The 13,478-nt window shown below is 45.3% G+C and overlaps 1 protein-coding gene across 1 annotated transcript in view; it reads left to right on the top strand.

Moving 5' to 3' along the window:
* Positions 1-13,478, top strand: part of LOC130298206 (zinc finger protein OZF-like) — a 100,038-nt gene that overhangs the window by 39,203 nt on the left and 47,357 nt on the right. The window contains exon 2 of the mRNA XM_056551120.1: positions 8,600-9,358. Coding sequence (XP_056407095.1) covers positions 8,600-9,358 — 759 coding nt within the window. The remainder of the gene's footprint in view (positions 1-8,599; positions 9,359-13,478) is intronic.

Below are 13,478 nucleotides of genomic sequence, written 5' to 3'. Positions count from 1 at the left end.
GTAATGGAGGGGTCTGGTGATGACTGGAGAGGTGACACTGCTGGGAATGCTGGGACATTATACAGTAATGGAGGGGTCTGGTGATGACTGGAGAGGTGACACTGCTGGGACATTATACAGTAATGGAGGTGTCTGGTGATGACTGGAGAGGTGACACTGCTGGGAATGCTGGGACATTATACAGTAACACCACTGGAGGGGTCAGGTGATGACTGTATCATTATGTGTCAGGTTCCTATAAGGTGTCAAGACGTGGCGGTCTATTTCTCCATGGAGGAGTGGGAGTATGTAGAAGGACACAAGGATCAGTACAAGGATCAGGTCATGATGAAGGATCAGCAGCCCCTCACATCACCAGGTAATAGATATGACTATATACACACGTCCTCTCATTATTTGTATATAAAGAATGAATTCAGTCTCTGTATGTGTTCCCTACAGTCAGATCCAGTAAGAGAACAGCACCAGAGAGGTGTCCCCCTCCTCTTGATGAGCAGAATATGGAGGACATTACTACAGGGAAAGATCTGATCTATATTAAGGCTACAGACATAAAGGAAGAAGAAGAAGAGACAGATGTGAGCGGTGATGAGCAGTATAAGGAGGACATTCATACAGATAACCGCACAGGTGAGTAGTAACCACTAAATACAGAGAAGGGTCACAGATTCTACTCAGTCACTGGCTGCAATAATCACAGAAAAAAATAATCCTCATATATGTTACTCACTAGGTCATCCAGATGCTATACAGGTCTTTTTTGTTTGTCTTCTGTATTTGGCTCACAAATCCCTCTGTTCTGCTGCTCACTTATTCTGACATAAACTGCTCAGGAAGGGGAGTGTCCGAGGCAAGCACTGAGCCCGCCCTCACTCACCATTCATTCATTCATTCTTTTTATCCAATCACTGCAGTCTGCTCTGTAACCCCCTCCTCTCTGCTTTCATGCTGCAGTCTGATAGGACAGGAGTGAGCACAGAGGAGTACTAGTCCTGCCAGGTCTGTGCTTCAGCTGGGACAGAGATGATGCTGCAGCCGGAAAGGATTATGTTTTAGATCTGTGGTCTCAAAGTGTGACCCTTACTGATACTGAGCATGCGTTTTGTTTTTAACCCCTTAAGGACCAGGCCAATTTTATTTTTGTGTTGTAGTTTTTTCCTCCTCGCCATCTAAAATCCGTAACTCTTTACAATTTACATTCACAGACCCATATGAGGCGCGACCAATTGTACTTTGTAATTACATCAATCATTTTACCATAAAATGTACGGCAAACACAAAACAAAAGAAATTTTTTATAAAAACCACAATTTTGCTAATTTTGTCAGGTTTTGTTTCCACGCTGTACACTTTACGATAAAAATTACGTTTTCTTTATTCTGTGGGTCAATTCGATTAAATACTTATCTCAAACTTTTTTTTTTTTTTTTTACAAAATCAGTATCTTTAAAATCGCCCTATTTTTACCATCTCTACCTTTTTCTTTTTTTTTGTATTCGAGACGGTATGAGGGCTCATTTCTTGCACCATGACCTGTAGTTTTTTTTAGCTCCACTTTTGTATATATGTGACTTTTTAGTCACTTTTTATAAATTTGAAAACATTTTTGGTGAATGTGATGGCACCATGTCATTCACCGTACGGCATCATTAACATTATGTTAACCTGTTGGGGACGGAGGGCATACCTGTACGCCCTTCGCCAACTTCCTTTCCATAATGCGGGGCCATGCGTCCTAGTGGGTCAGGCCCAGCCTCTAACAACGGCCAGAACCCGTGGCTAGTAGCGCGTGGGACTGATCGCGGTGCAACGCACTATTAACCCTGTAGACGCGGCGTTCAAAGTTGCCCCCAAAGTAGCCCTCTATGGGATAACAATGATCAGTATAAGAGATCAGTGTGTTCAGTGTTATAGTCTCCTGTGGGATAACAATGATCAATGTAAAAGATCAGTGTGCAGTGTTATAGTCTCCTATGGGATAACAATGATCAGTATAAGAGATCAGTGTGTGCAGTGTTATAGTCTCCTATGGGATAACAATGATCAGTATAAGAGATCAGTGTGTGAAGTGTTATAGGTCCCTATGGGATAACAATGATCAGTATAAAAGATCAGTGTGTGCAGTGTTATAGTCTCCTATGGGATAACAATGATCAGTATAAGAGATCAGTGTGTGCAGTGTTATAGCCTCCTATGGGATAACAATGATCAGTATAAGAGATCAGTGTGTGCAGTGTTATAGTCTCCTATGGGATAACAATGATCAGTATAAGAGATCAGTGTGTGCAGTGTTATAGTCTCCTATGGGATAACAATGATCAGTATAAGAGATCAGTGTGTGCAGTGTTATAGTCTCCTATGGGAGCTTTAACGTTGCAAAACAAAAGTGAAAAAAAAGTTAATAAAGATCATTTAACCCCTTCCCTAATAAAAGTTTGAATCAAGTTTGAAAAATCCAGTGTAAATAAAAATAAACATATGTGATGTCGCTGCGGCAGAAATTTCCGAATTATAAAAGGATATAGTTAAATAAACCGCATGGTAAATGGCATACGCACAAAAAAATTACAAAGTCCAAAATAGCATATTTTAGGTCATTTTTAATATCATGAAAAAATGAATAAAAAGCGATCAAAAAGATCAATACAAAAATGGTACCAATAAAAACTTCAGATCACGGCGCAAAAAATGCGCCCTCATACCGCCCTGTACGCAGAAAAATAAAAAAGTTATAGGGGTCAGAAGATGACAATTTTAAACATATACATTTTCCTGTATGAAGTTATGATTTTTTCCAGAAGTGCGACAAAATCAAACCTATATAAGTAGGGGATCATTTTAACCGTATGGACCTACAGAATAATGATAAGGTGTAATTTTTAGCGAAAAATGTACTATGTAGAAACGTAAACCCCCCCAAAAGTTACAAAATTGCATTTTTTCTTACATTTTGTTGCACAATTATTATTTTTTTCCCGTTTCGCTGTAGATTTTTGGGTAGAATGACTAATATCACTGCAAAGTAGAATTGGTGGCGCAAAAAATAAGCCTCATATGGATTTTAAGGTGCAAAATTGAAAGGGTTATGATTTTATAAAGGTAAGGAGGTAAAAACGAAAGTGCAAAAATGGAAAAACCCTGCGTCCCCAAAGGGTTAATCATTATTATTATTTTTTTTTTAGTAAAATTGGGAAAAGGGTGATGTAAAAGAAAACTGTCACCCTGATCACCCACACTAAACCCAATACACAGGATTATAGTGTGGGTGACCAGGAGTGCAAAGAGGGGTCACTTACCAAATTCCCTCCAGTGGCTCCTGTGATCTTGCCCAACAAATGTCCCGTGCTCAGTTCGGTTACCCCCGATGGCTGTCCGCCCCCTGCTTCTTCCTGCCCCCTGAAACAATCTGCCTCTATTAGTATATGCGCTCTGAGGCAGGAGAACAAGCGCAGTTAGTTTACAGACAGCTCTCATGTCCTAGTGACCGGCCTCAGAGCGCGGCGCTCACGTGACATGCGACTCGCGTCACTAGGACGTTAGAGCTGTCTGTAAACTAACTGCGCTTCTTCTCCTGCCTCAGAGCGCGGCGCTCACGTGACATGCGACTCGCGTCACTAGGACATTAGAGCTGTCTGTAAACTAACTGCGCTTCTTCTCCTGCCTCAGAGCGCGGCGCTCACGTGACATGTGACTCGCGTCACTACGACGTTAGAGCTGTCTGTAAACTAACTGCGCTTCTTCTCCTGCCTCAGAGCGCGGCGCTCACGTGACATGCGACTCGCGTCACTAGGACATTAGAGCTGTCTGTAAACTAACTGCGCTTCTTCTCCTGCCTCAGAGCGCGGCGCTCACGTGACATGCGACTCGCGTCACTACGACGTTAGAACTGTCTGTAAACTAACTGCGCTTCTTCTCCTGCCTCAGAGCGCGGCGCTCACGTGACATGCGACTCGCGTCACTAGGATGTTAGAGCTGTCTGTAAACTAACTGCGCTTCTTCTCCTGCCTCAGAGCGCGGCGCTCACGTGACATGTGATTCGCGTCACTACGACGTTAGAGCTGTCTGTAAACTAACTGCGCTTCTTCTCCTGCCTCAGAGCGCGGCGCTCACGTGACATGCGACTCGCGTCACTACGACGTTAGAACTGTCTGTAAACTAACTGCGCTTCTTCTCCTGCCTCAGAGCGCGGCGCTCACGTGACATGTGACTCGCGTCACTACGACGTTAGAGCTGTCTGTAAACTAACTGCGCTTCTTCTCCTGCCTCAGAGCGCGGCGCTCACGTGACATGCGACTCGCGTCACTAGGACGTTAGAGCTGTCTGTAAACTAACTGCGCTTCTTCTCCTGCCTCAGAGCGCGGCGCTCACGTGACATGTGACTCGCGTCACTACGACGTTAGAGCTGTCTGTAAACTAACTGCGCTTCATCTCCTGCCTCAGAGCGCGGCGCTCACGTGACATGTGACTCGCGTCACTACGACGTTAGAGCTGTCTGTAAACTAACTGCGCTTCATCTCCTGCCTCAGAGTGCGGCGCTCACGTGACATGTGACTCGTGTCACTACGACGTTAGAACTGTCTGTAAACTAACTGCACTTGTTCTCCTGCCTCAGAGCGCGGCGCTCACGTGACATGCGACTCGCGTCACTACGACGTTAGAGCTGTCTGTAAACTAACTGCGCTTCTTCTCCTGCCTCAGAGCGCGGCGCAGAGTTAGAATTCTGCTGGAAGGCCTCCGTGCCGCTGACAATCAGATCACAATCAGTGCCGCACTGTATCTGTATTGATCACGGCATCTGAGGGGTTAATGGCGGACATCAGTGCAATCTCTGCTCCGATACTCACGGTCATGTATAGGACACAAATGTACGTCTTGGTGCGCAAAGTCATGTGCATTTACTTCATGTGTCATTAAAGGGTTAAAGTCCTTGCGCTGTTGTTTTTATTGTCTCTGTTGTCTCCATCTTATATAGTCAGCAGGATTTCCATGTAGACGACTAGAGGAATAATTTGGGATAGAGCTGGCGCTGTGACCAAATATGTGGATCACCGTATTTTTATAACTTATGGCGGTTCCGCGTTATATAACGGTATTTCTTTCACCCCCCCAAATCATGTGACCCGCGAGCGCTGCCCCAAATCATGTTACCTGCCAGCGCTGTTCTGCTCCCCCCCCCAAGCCAGCTCCTTACATGACAGTGAGTTTAACCTATCACTGGCCGGGGCGGGACATCGCTGCGGCTGGTGACAGGCTGACGGCAGACGTTCCAGTCCCCAGGAACAGCGTGAGGCCGACGTAGGTAAGTTAAAGGACATGTCCGGTGCTCACTTTTCTTATTTTATCCGTTCCGGGCTGCAAAATAAAAGAAAACACACTTTCTCTTACCTGCCAACGAGCCCCCGGAGCTCCGGTACACTCCGGTACAGGTGTTGGGTCCCCGGGCTGTATTCTTCTTACTTCCTGTTAGCCCGGCACGTCACATGGAGCTTCAGCCTATCACCGGCCGCAGTGATGTCCCGCCTCTGCTGGTGATAGGCTGAAGCTCCGTGTGATGTGCCGGGCTAACAGGAAGTAAGAAGAATACAGCTCGGGGACCGAACACCTGTACCGGAGTGTACCGGAGCTCCGGGGGCTCGTTGGCAGGTAAGATAAAGTGTGTTTTCTTTTATTTTTCAGCCCAGAACGGATAAAATAAGAAAAGTGAGCACCGGACATGTCCTTTAACGTTTATTTTCTTTATCTTTTGCAGCCCGGGCATAGGGATACAGCGTACAGCAGTGGTCTCCAACCTGCGGACCTCCAGCTGTTGCAAAACTACAACTCCCAGCATGCCCGGACAGCCGTTGGCTGTCCGGGCATGCTGGGAGTTGTAGTTTTGCAACATCTGGAGGTCCGCAGGTTGGAGACCACCGGCGTACAGTATAGAGTTCCAGCGCCGGCGGCCACAACAAAGTGGAGGAGGGCAGTGCTTGCGGGTGATATGTGAGTAGTGCCCCGCTGGGGTGATCATTAATTGGGGGGAGCAGAACAGTGCTGGCGGGTCACGTATGATTAGTTCCTTGATGTGCGGACAGCGCAGCGCTGGGCTGATAATTCATTCCCGAGGGGGAGGGGCCCGACCGGTATTGCGGTATGGGAAAAATTCATATAGTGGAGCCCCAAAATTTCGGTATTCGGTATGAACGGGTATATACCGCCCAGCCCTAATTTGGGATATTTCCCAGCACTTCTGTATTGCTGGGGGCTCTGAACCGCCTCGGCTGTCGTCTGATTTGTGCCCTATGGATTGTTCATTGCTGCTGGATGGGAGTGTGATGGGGTCCAGGAGTGGGGTGTATGTGACCTGAAGACCCGATATTATGTCTACATTAACTATTTATTATCCGGAGGACGGGGAGAAGGTTCCATGATGTCACATGCTGCACTTATAATGTTCTACTAAAAAGACTATAAATATGGGCGCAGTGTTTAACCCCTTAAGGACTCAGCGTTTTTCTGTTTTTGCATTTTCATTTTTTCCCTCATCATCTTCTAAAAATCATAACGCTTTCAATTTTGCACATAAAATTCCATATTATGGCTAATTTTTTGCGCCACCAATTCTACTTTGCAGTGACATTAGTCATTTTACCAAAAAATCCACGGCGAAACAGAAAAAAAAATTAATTGTGCGACAAAATTGGAGAAAAAATTTCATTTTGTAACTTTTGGGGCTTCTGTTTCTATGCAGTAAATATTTCGGTAAAACTGACACCTTCTCTTTATTCTGTAGGTCCATACGGTTAAAATGATCCCCTACTTATATAGGTTTGATTTTGTCGCATTTCTCGAAAAAATCATAACTACATGCAGGAAAATGTATACGTTTAAAATTGTCATCTTCTGACCCCTATAACTTTTTTATTTTTCCGCGTACGGAGCGGTATGAGGACTAATTTTTTGCACCGTCATCTAAAGTTGTTAGCGGTTCCATTTTTGCATTGATCTGACATTTTGATCGCTTTTTAAACATTTTTTTATGATATAAAAAGTGACCAAAAATACACTATTTTGGACTTTGGAATTTTTTTGCGCGCACGCCATTGACCGTGCGGTTTAATTAAGGATACATTTTTATAGTTCGGACATTTCTGCACGCGGCGATACCACATATGTTTATTTTTATTTACACAGTTTTTTATATATATTTTTTTTTTTATGGAAAAGGGGGGTGATTCAAACTTTTATTGGGGAAGGGGTTAAATGACCTTTATTAACTTTTTTTCCCACTTTTTTTGCAGTGTTATAGCTTTCATAGGAGACTATAACACTGCACACACTGATCTCTTATACTGATCATTGTTATCCCATAGGAGACTATAACACTGCACATTGTTATCCCATAGGAGACTATAACACTGCACACACTGATCTCTTATACTGATCATTGTTATCCCATAGGGGACTATAACACTGCACACACTGATCTCTTATACTGATCATTGTTATCCCATAGGGGACTATAACACTGCACACACTGATCTCTTATACTGATCATTGTTATCCCATAGGGACCTATAACACTGCACACACTGATCTCTTATACTGATCATTGTTATCCCATAGGAGACTATAACACTGCACACACTGATCTCTTATACTGATCATTGTTATCCCATAGGGGACTATAACACTGCACACACTGATCTCTTATACTGATCATTGTTATCCCATAGGGACCTATAACACTGCACACACTGATCTCTTATACTGATCATTGTTATCCCATAGGAGACTATAACACTGCACACACTGATCTCTTATACTGATCATTGTTATCCCATAGGAGACTATAACACTGCACACACTGATCTCTTATACTGATCATTGGTATCCCATAGGGGACTATAACACTGCACACACTGATCTCTTATACTGATGATTATTATCCCATAGGAGACTATAACACTGCACACACTGATCTCTTATACTGATCATTGTTATCCCATAGGGGACTATAACACTGCACACACTGATCTCTTATACTGATCATTGTTATCCCATAGGAGACTATAACACTGCACACACTGATCTCTTATACTGATCATTATTATCCCATAGGAGACTATAACACTGCATACACTGATCTCTTATACTGATCATTGTTATCCCATAGGAGACTATAACACTGCACACACTGATCTCTTATACTGATCATTGTTATCCTATAGGGGACTATAACACTGCACACACTGATCTCTTACACTGATCATTATTATCCCATAGGGGGCTATAACACTGCACACACTGATCTTTCCCCCTGATCCCTGCAAAGCCATAGCTTTGAATGGATCAGCATAATAGGGGGTTGCTTGCTCAAGCCTGTAGCTCAGGCTTGGAGCAATCAAACGCTGATCGAATGTGACGGAGCGAGGTAAGGGGGTCTCCGCTCGCGTCCTAGCTGATCGGGACTATCGCGATATTCGGGTGTACATGTACGCCCTGGGTCCTTAAGAGGTTAAAGTTTTTATTGTTGTTTTTTTTCTTTTTTACTTAAAAATGAAATCTGTTTTATTCTCTGCAGATTCTTGTACCAGGAGATCAGAGTAGAATCTTATATCTTCAGATTATAAAGCAGATGATGATATCACACAAGATACATATGAAGAACATTCCATTATCCCAGATACACCCTCAGCCCTTCACAGCCAAGATCTGTCATCTCATCCTTATATACAGGTCCTGTCTTCTCAGTCATCACAGGAGGTTCAGCAAAATAAAAGTCACAGAAGGGGTGCTGGACATCAAAGAGATTGTGCAGGGAAGAAGCAATATTCATGTTCAGTATGTGGAAAATGTTTTACTTCTAAATCAAGTCTTGTTGAACATCAGAGAACTCACACAAGGGATAAACCATTTTTATGTTCAGAATGTGGAAAATGTTTTACTTTTAAATCACGGCTTGTTAGACATCAGAGAATTCACACAGGAGAGAAGCCATTTGTATGTCCAGAATGTGGAAAATATTTTACTCAGAGATCACATCTGTCTGAACATCAAAAAATTCATATTGGAGAGAAACCATTTTCATGTTCAGAATGTGGAAAATGTTTTACTCAGAGATCACATCTGTCTGAACATCAAAAAATTCATATTGGAGAGAAGCCATTTTCATGTTCAGAATGTGGAAAATGTTTTACTCAGAGATCACATCTGTCTGAACATCAAAAAATTCATATTGGAGAGAAGCCATTTTTATGCTCAGAATGTGGAAAATGTTTTACTTCCAAATCATGGCTTGTTCAACATCAGAGAACCCACACAGGAGAGAAGCCATATTCATGTGCAGAATGTGGAAAATGTTTTACTCGAAAAGCAAGTCTTCTTATACACCAAAGAACGCACACAAAGTAGCCTTCTAACTTGTCAAATTGTACAAAAACTACAACATTGCAGTCACAGGAGAGATCAATTTAGAGCAATAAATTTACATGGGAAAAGTATTAGTATTCCAGAAAATGTCTGATATACAAAATGCAAACAGAATCCAAATAACACATCTGTATATATGTCACCAGGTACTAGAATATTATATATATATATATATATATATATATATATATATATATATATATCTCCAAACAAATAAGAGAGAGAATGCGGCAGCTCACCAAAATCCTTCAGGCTTTATATCATGCGGGTGTACAGACAGGTGCAAATCACAGAGAAACGTCCCTTTCACACTGACTTGTACTTCTTCTGGCTCCGGGAGCAGGAAGAAGTACAAGTCAGTGTGAACCGGACGTTGCTCTGTGATTTGCACCTGTCTGTACACCCGCATGATATAAAGCCTGAAGGATTTTGTTGCGCTGTCGCATTCTTTCTCTTATTTGTTTGGAGTTGCATTAGTCTAAGGACTTTATTGCTGAGCACCACCAGATAGAGGCATTTATGAGCGGCCGTATTATTGCCATCGGAGAAGGGATTTGCATCAGTCCCTGTGAATCCACGGTAGTGCCCGCTGAAAACTTCTCATTGTTACGAGTGATTAATAAAGATTTACTTTTCAGACATAAAGTTTCTTATCCATTTATCTCTATAATTTTGTCTGCTGGGAAATAATCCCCCATAACAATGTAGAGATATGATGTGTCCGCTGCTCCTCATGGTGAAGACCCAACAGGTATAATCCATGGGGAGCTGCTGGGACTGGATATTCCCCACCGGCCATGATTGACAGATCGCTCTTTGTTCACATATGTTACATATTATGGGATATTTCTCAATACATGTTCTCATTATCAAGGTTACAGGTTATCACTGAGATACACTGTACAGTGCTGGATGTATATATATATAATCTAATGACATAGTACAATACTATTTCAGTACAGTGGGAGGATATACCATATATATACACATGAAGTATCCAATAAGAAAACACCCACCACCTAATGTATACCATGCCGGTGCAGTGCCGTAGATTGTGATTTGCCATAGATTGTGATGGAGTGACTCAGCAGTTTTCCCTGCTCGAGCGCTCCGCCTCCATCACATTCTATAGGCTGACACTCGCACAACCCCCCAACCATTGGTTACTGCGGGGGCTGGGGAGGGGGGGGGGTGCGAGTGTCACGTGACATATTTAACCATCAGGCATCGCAGCTCACGGCAGTCTCACTTGGGCTATCACAGGGACAGGATCTCTCCCTGTAATAGCCCGAAGCTGTACGGAGCTCTCATGGCTTTTGTGGCCCAATTCCGAGAGCGGTATCGGGCCACAGAAGCTAATACTCTTACTGTTTTATTGTCACCCGCCAGTGCGCTTGTTCGCCACCGCTATCGGTATGCCTATGCCTGATAGCGGCGTTATCAGCTTGTCACCCGCCAGCGCGATCGCTCGACAGTGCTATCAGGATCCCTATGCCCGCCCGCTGTTCTGCTCCCCGTCCCCTGTTAACTCTCAGGGAACGGGGAACAGAAAGTAGAGCAGCGCGCGCCGCTAAAGTAGTGCTGCGCATGCGCAGCACTACACAAATGCTAAAGTAGTACTGCGCATGCGCAGCACTACGCAAATAGCATAGGTAGGTAGTGTAGCCGTACATTAGTGTAGGTTGTAATTTAGCATAGTTTAGCATTAATAGTGAAAGGGGGTTAGGCACCACAACTCCCAGCATGCCCAGACAGCTAAAGGCTGCCCAGGCATGCTGGGAGTTGTGGTTTAGCTTAAAATAGACAGCAATGGGACCACAACTCCCAGCATGCCCAGACAGCTAAAGGCTGCCCAGGCACGCTGGGAGTTGTAGTTTAGGACTACAACTCCCAGCATGCCCAGATAGCTAAAGGCTGCCCAGGCATGCTAGGAGTTGTAGTTTAGCTTAGATTAGACAGCGAATGGACCACAACTCCCAGCATGCCCAGACAGCTAAAGGCTGCCCAGGCATGCTGGGAGTTGTAGTGCAGTGAAGGGACCAGAACTCCCAGCATGCCGAGACAGCTGAAGGCTGCCCAGGCATGCTGGGAGTTGTAGTTTAGCTTAGATTAGACAGCGAAAGGACCACAACTCCCATCATGCCCAGACAGCTAAAGGCTGCCCAGGCATGCTGGGAGTTGTATTTTAGGACTACAACTCCCAACATGCCCAGACAGCTTAAGGCTGCCCAGGCATGCTGGGAGTTGTAGTTTAGCTTAGATTAGACAGCGAAGGGACCACAACTCCCAGCATGCCCAGACAGCTAAAGGCTGCTCAGGCATGCTGGGAGTTGTAGTTTAGGACTACAACTCCCAGCATGCCCAGAAAGCTAAAGGCTGCCCAGACATGCTGGGAGTTGTAGTTTAGCTTAGATTAGACAGCAAAGGGACCACAACTCCCAGCATGCCCAGACAGCTGAAGGCTGCCCAGGCATGCTGGGAGATGTAGTTTTACACAGGTATAAAGTAGTTAGCGTAGTGTTAGCTAAATTTTAGCGTAGCTTTAGTTTAGTGTTAGCGCAGTTTTACAGTTTTTAGCGTAGCGTAGTGTTAGCGCAGTTGTAGCGTAGCTTAGTGCTAGCATACTTTTAGCGTATTTAGCGTAGTGTAGTGTTAGTGCACTTTTAGTGTAGTGTAGTATTAGCACAGTTTTAGCGTATTTAGCGTATTGTTAGCGTAGTCTTAGAGTAGTGAGCGCAGCGTAGTCTTAGAGTAGTGAGCGCAGCGTAGTCTTAGAGTAGTGAGCGCAGTGTAGTCTTAGAGTAGTGAGCGCAGCGTAGTCTTAGAGTAGTGAGCGCAGCGTAGTCTTAGAGTAGTTAGCGTAGTGCAGTGTTAGTCCAGTTCTAGCATAGTTGGTGTAGTTGTACACGGGTGTAGTGTAGCTAAGTTAGTTTTACAGGCAGATGAAGTGTAGTTTAGAGAGTTTAGCGTGGGGTGTAGCTTAGCTTAGTCATAAAGTGAAGGGGCTACAACTCCCAGCATGCCCAGAGAGCCAAAGGCCGTCCGGGCAGGATGGAAGTTGTAGGCGGTAACAGGCTGGTGTTATGTAGGCTGGGGAGGGCCAGTAACGATGGTCCTCACCCACCCTGGTAATGTCAGGCTGTTGCTGTTTGGTTGGTATTTGGCTGAAAATGAAGACTGGGAACCACAAGTTTTTTTTTTTTTTTATAAAAAAAAAAACATCTGTGGTTCCCCGTCTTTTCATTTTCAGCCAAATACCAACCAAACAGCAACAGCCTGATGTTACCAGGGTGGGCGGGGACCATCATTACTGGCCCTCCCCAGCCTAAATAACACCAGCCTGTTACCGCCTGTTACGCCGAGCGCTCCGGGTCCCCGTTCCTCCCCGGAGCGCTCGCCTCATCTTCGTTGTTGCAGCGCCCCGGTCAGATCCACTGACCGGGTGCGCTGCGGTCCCGCCTTCAGCCGGGGTGCGATTCGCGATGCGGGTAGCGCCCGCTCGCGATGCGCACCCCGGTCCCCGTACCTGACTCGCTCTCCCTCGGTCCTGTCCCGGCGCGCGCGGCCCCGCTCCCTAGGGCGCGCGCGCGCCGGGTCTCTGCGATTTAAAGGGCCAGTGCACCAATGATGGTGCCTGGCCCAATCTTCCCAATTAGCTTATTGTGTTCACCTGTGCACTTCCCTATATCTAGTCACTTCCCTTGCACTTCCTTGCCGGATCTTGTTGCACTTGTGCCTAGTGAAAGCGTTCCCTTGTCTGTTCCTAGTCCGTGTTCCTGACCTCCTGCCGTTGCCCCTGACTACGATCCTTGCCGCCTGCCCCCGACCTTCTGCTACGTCCGACCTTGCTTCTGCCTACTCCCTTGTACCGCGCCTATCTTCAGCATCTTCAGCAGCCAGAGAGGTGAGCCGTTGCTAGTGGATACGACCTGGTCACTACCGCCGCAGCAAGACCATCCCGCTTTGCGGCGGGCTCTGGTGAAAACCTGTAGTGGCTTAGAACCGGTCCACTAGCGCGGTCCTCGCCATCCCTCTCTGGCACAGAGGATCCACTACCTGCCAGCCGG

This window comes from Hyla sarda (genome assembly GCF_029499605.1).
Source record: "Hyla sarda isolate aHylSar1 chromosome 1 unlocalized genomic scaffold, aHylSar1.hap1 SUPER_1_unloc_4, whole genome shotgun sequence".
Classification (NCBI taxonomy): Eukaryota; Metazoa; Chordata; class Amphibia; order Anura; family Hylidae; genus Hyla; species Hyla sarda.
This window is presented reverse-complemented; position numbering and strand designations above follow the sequence as displayed.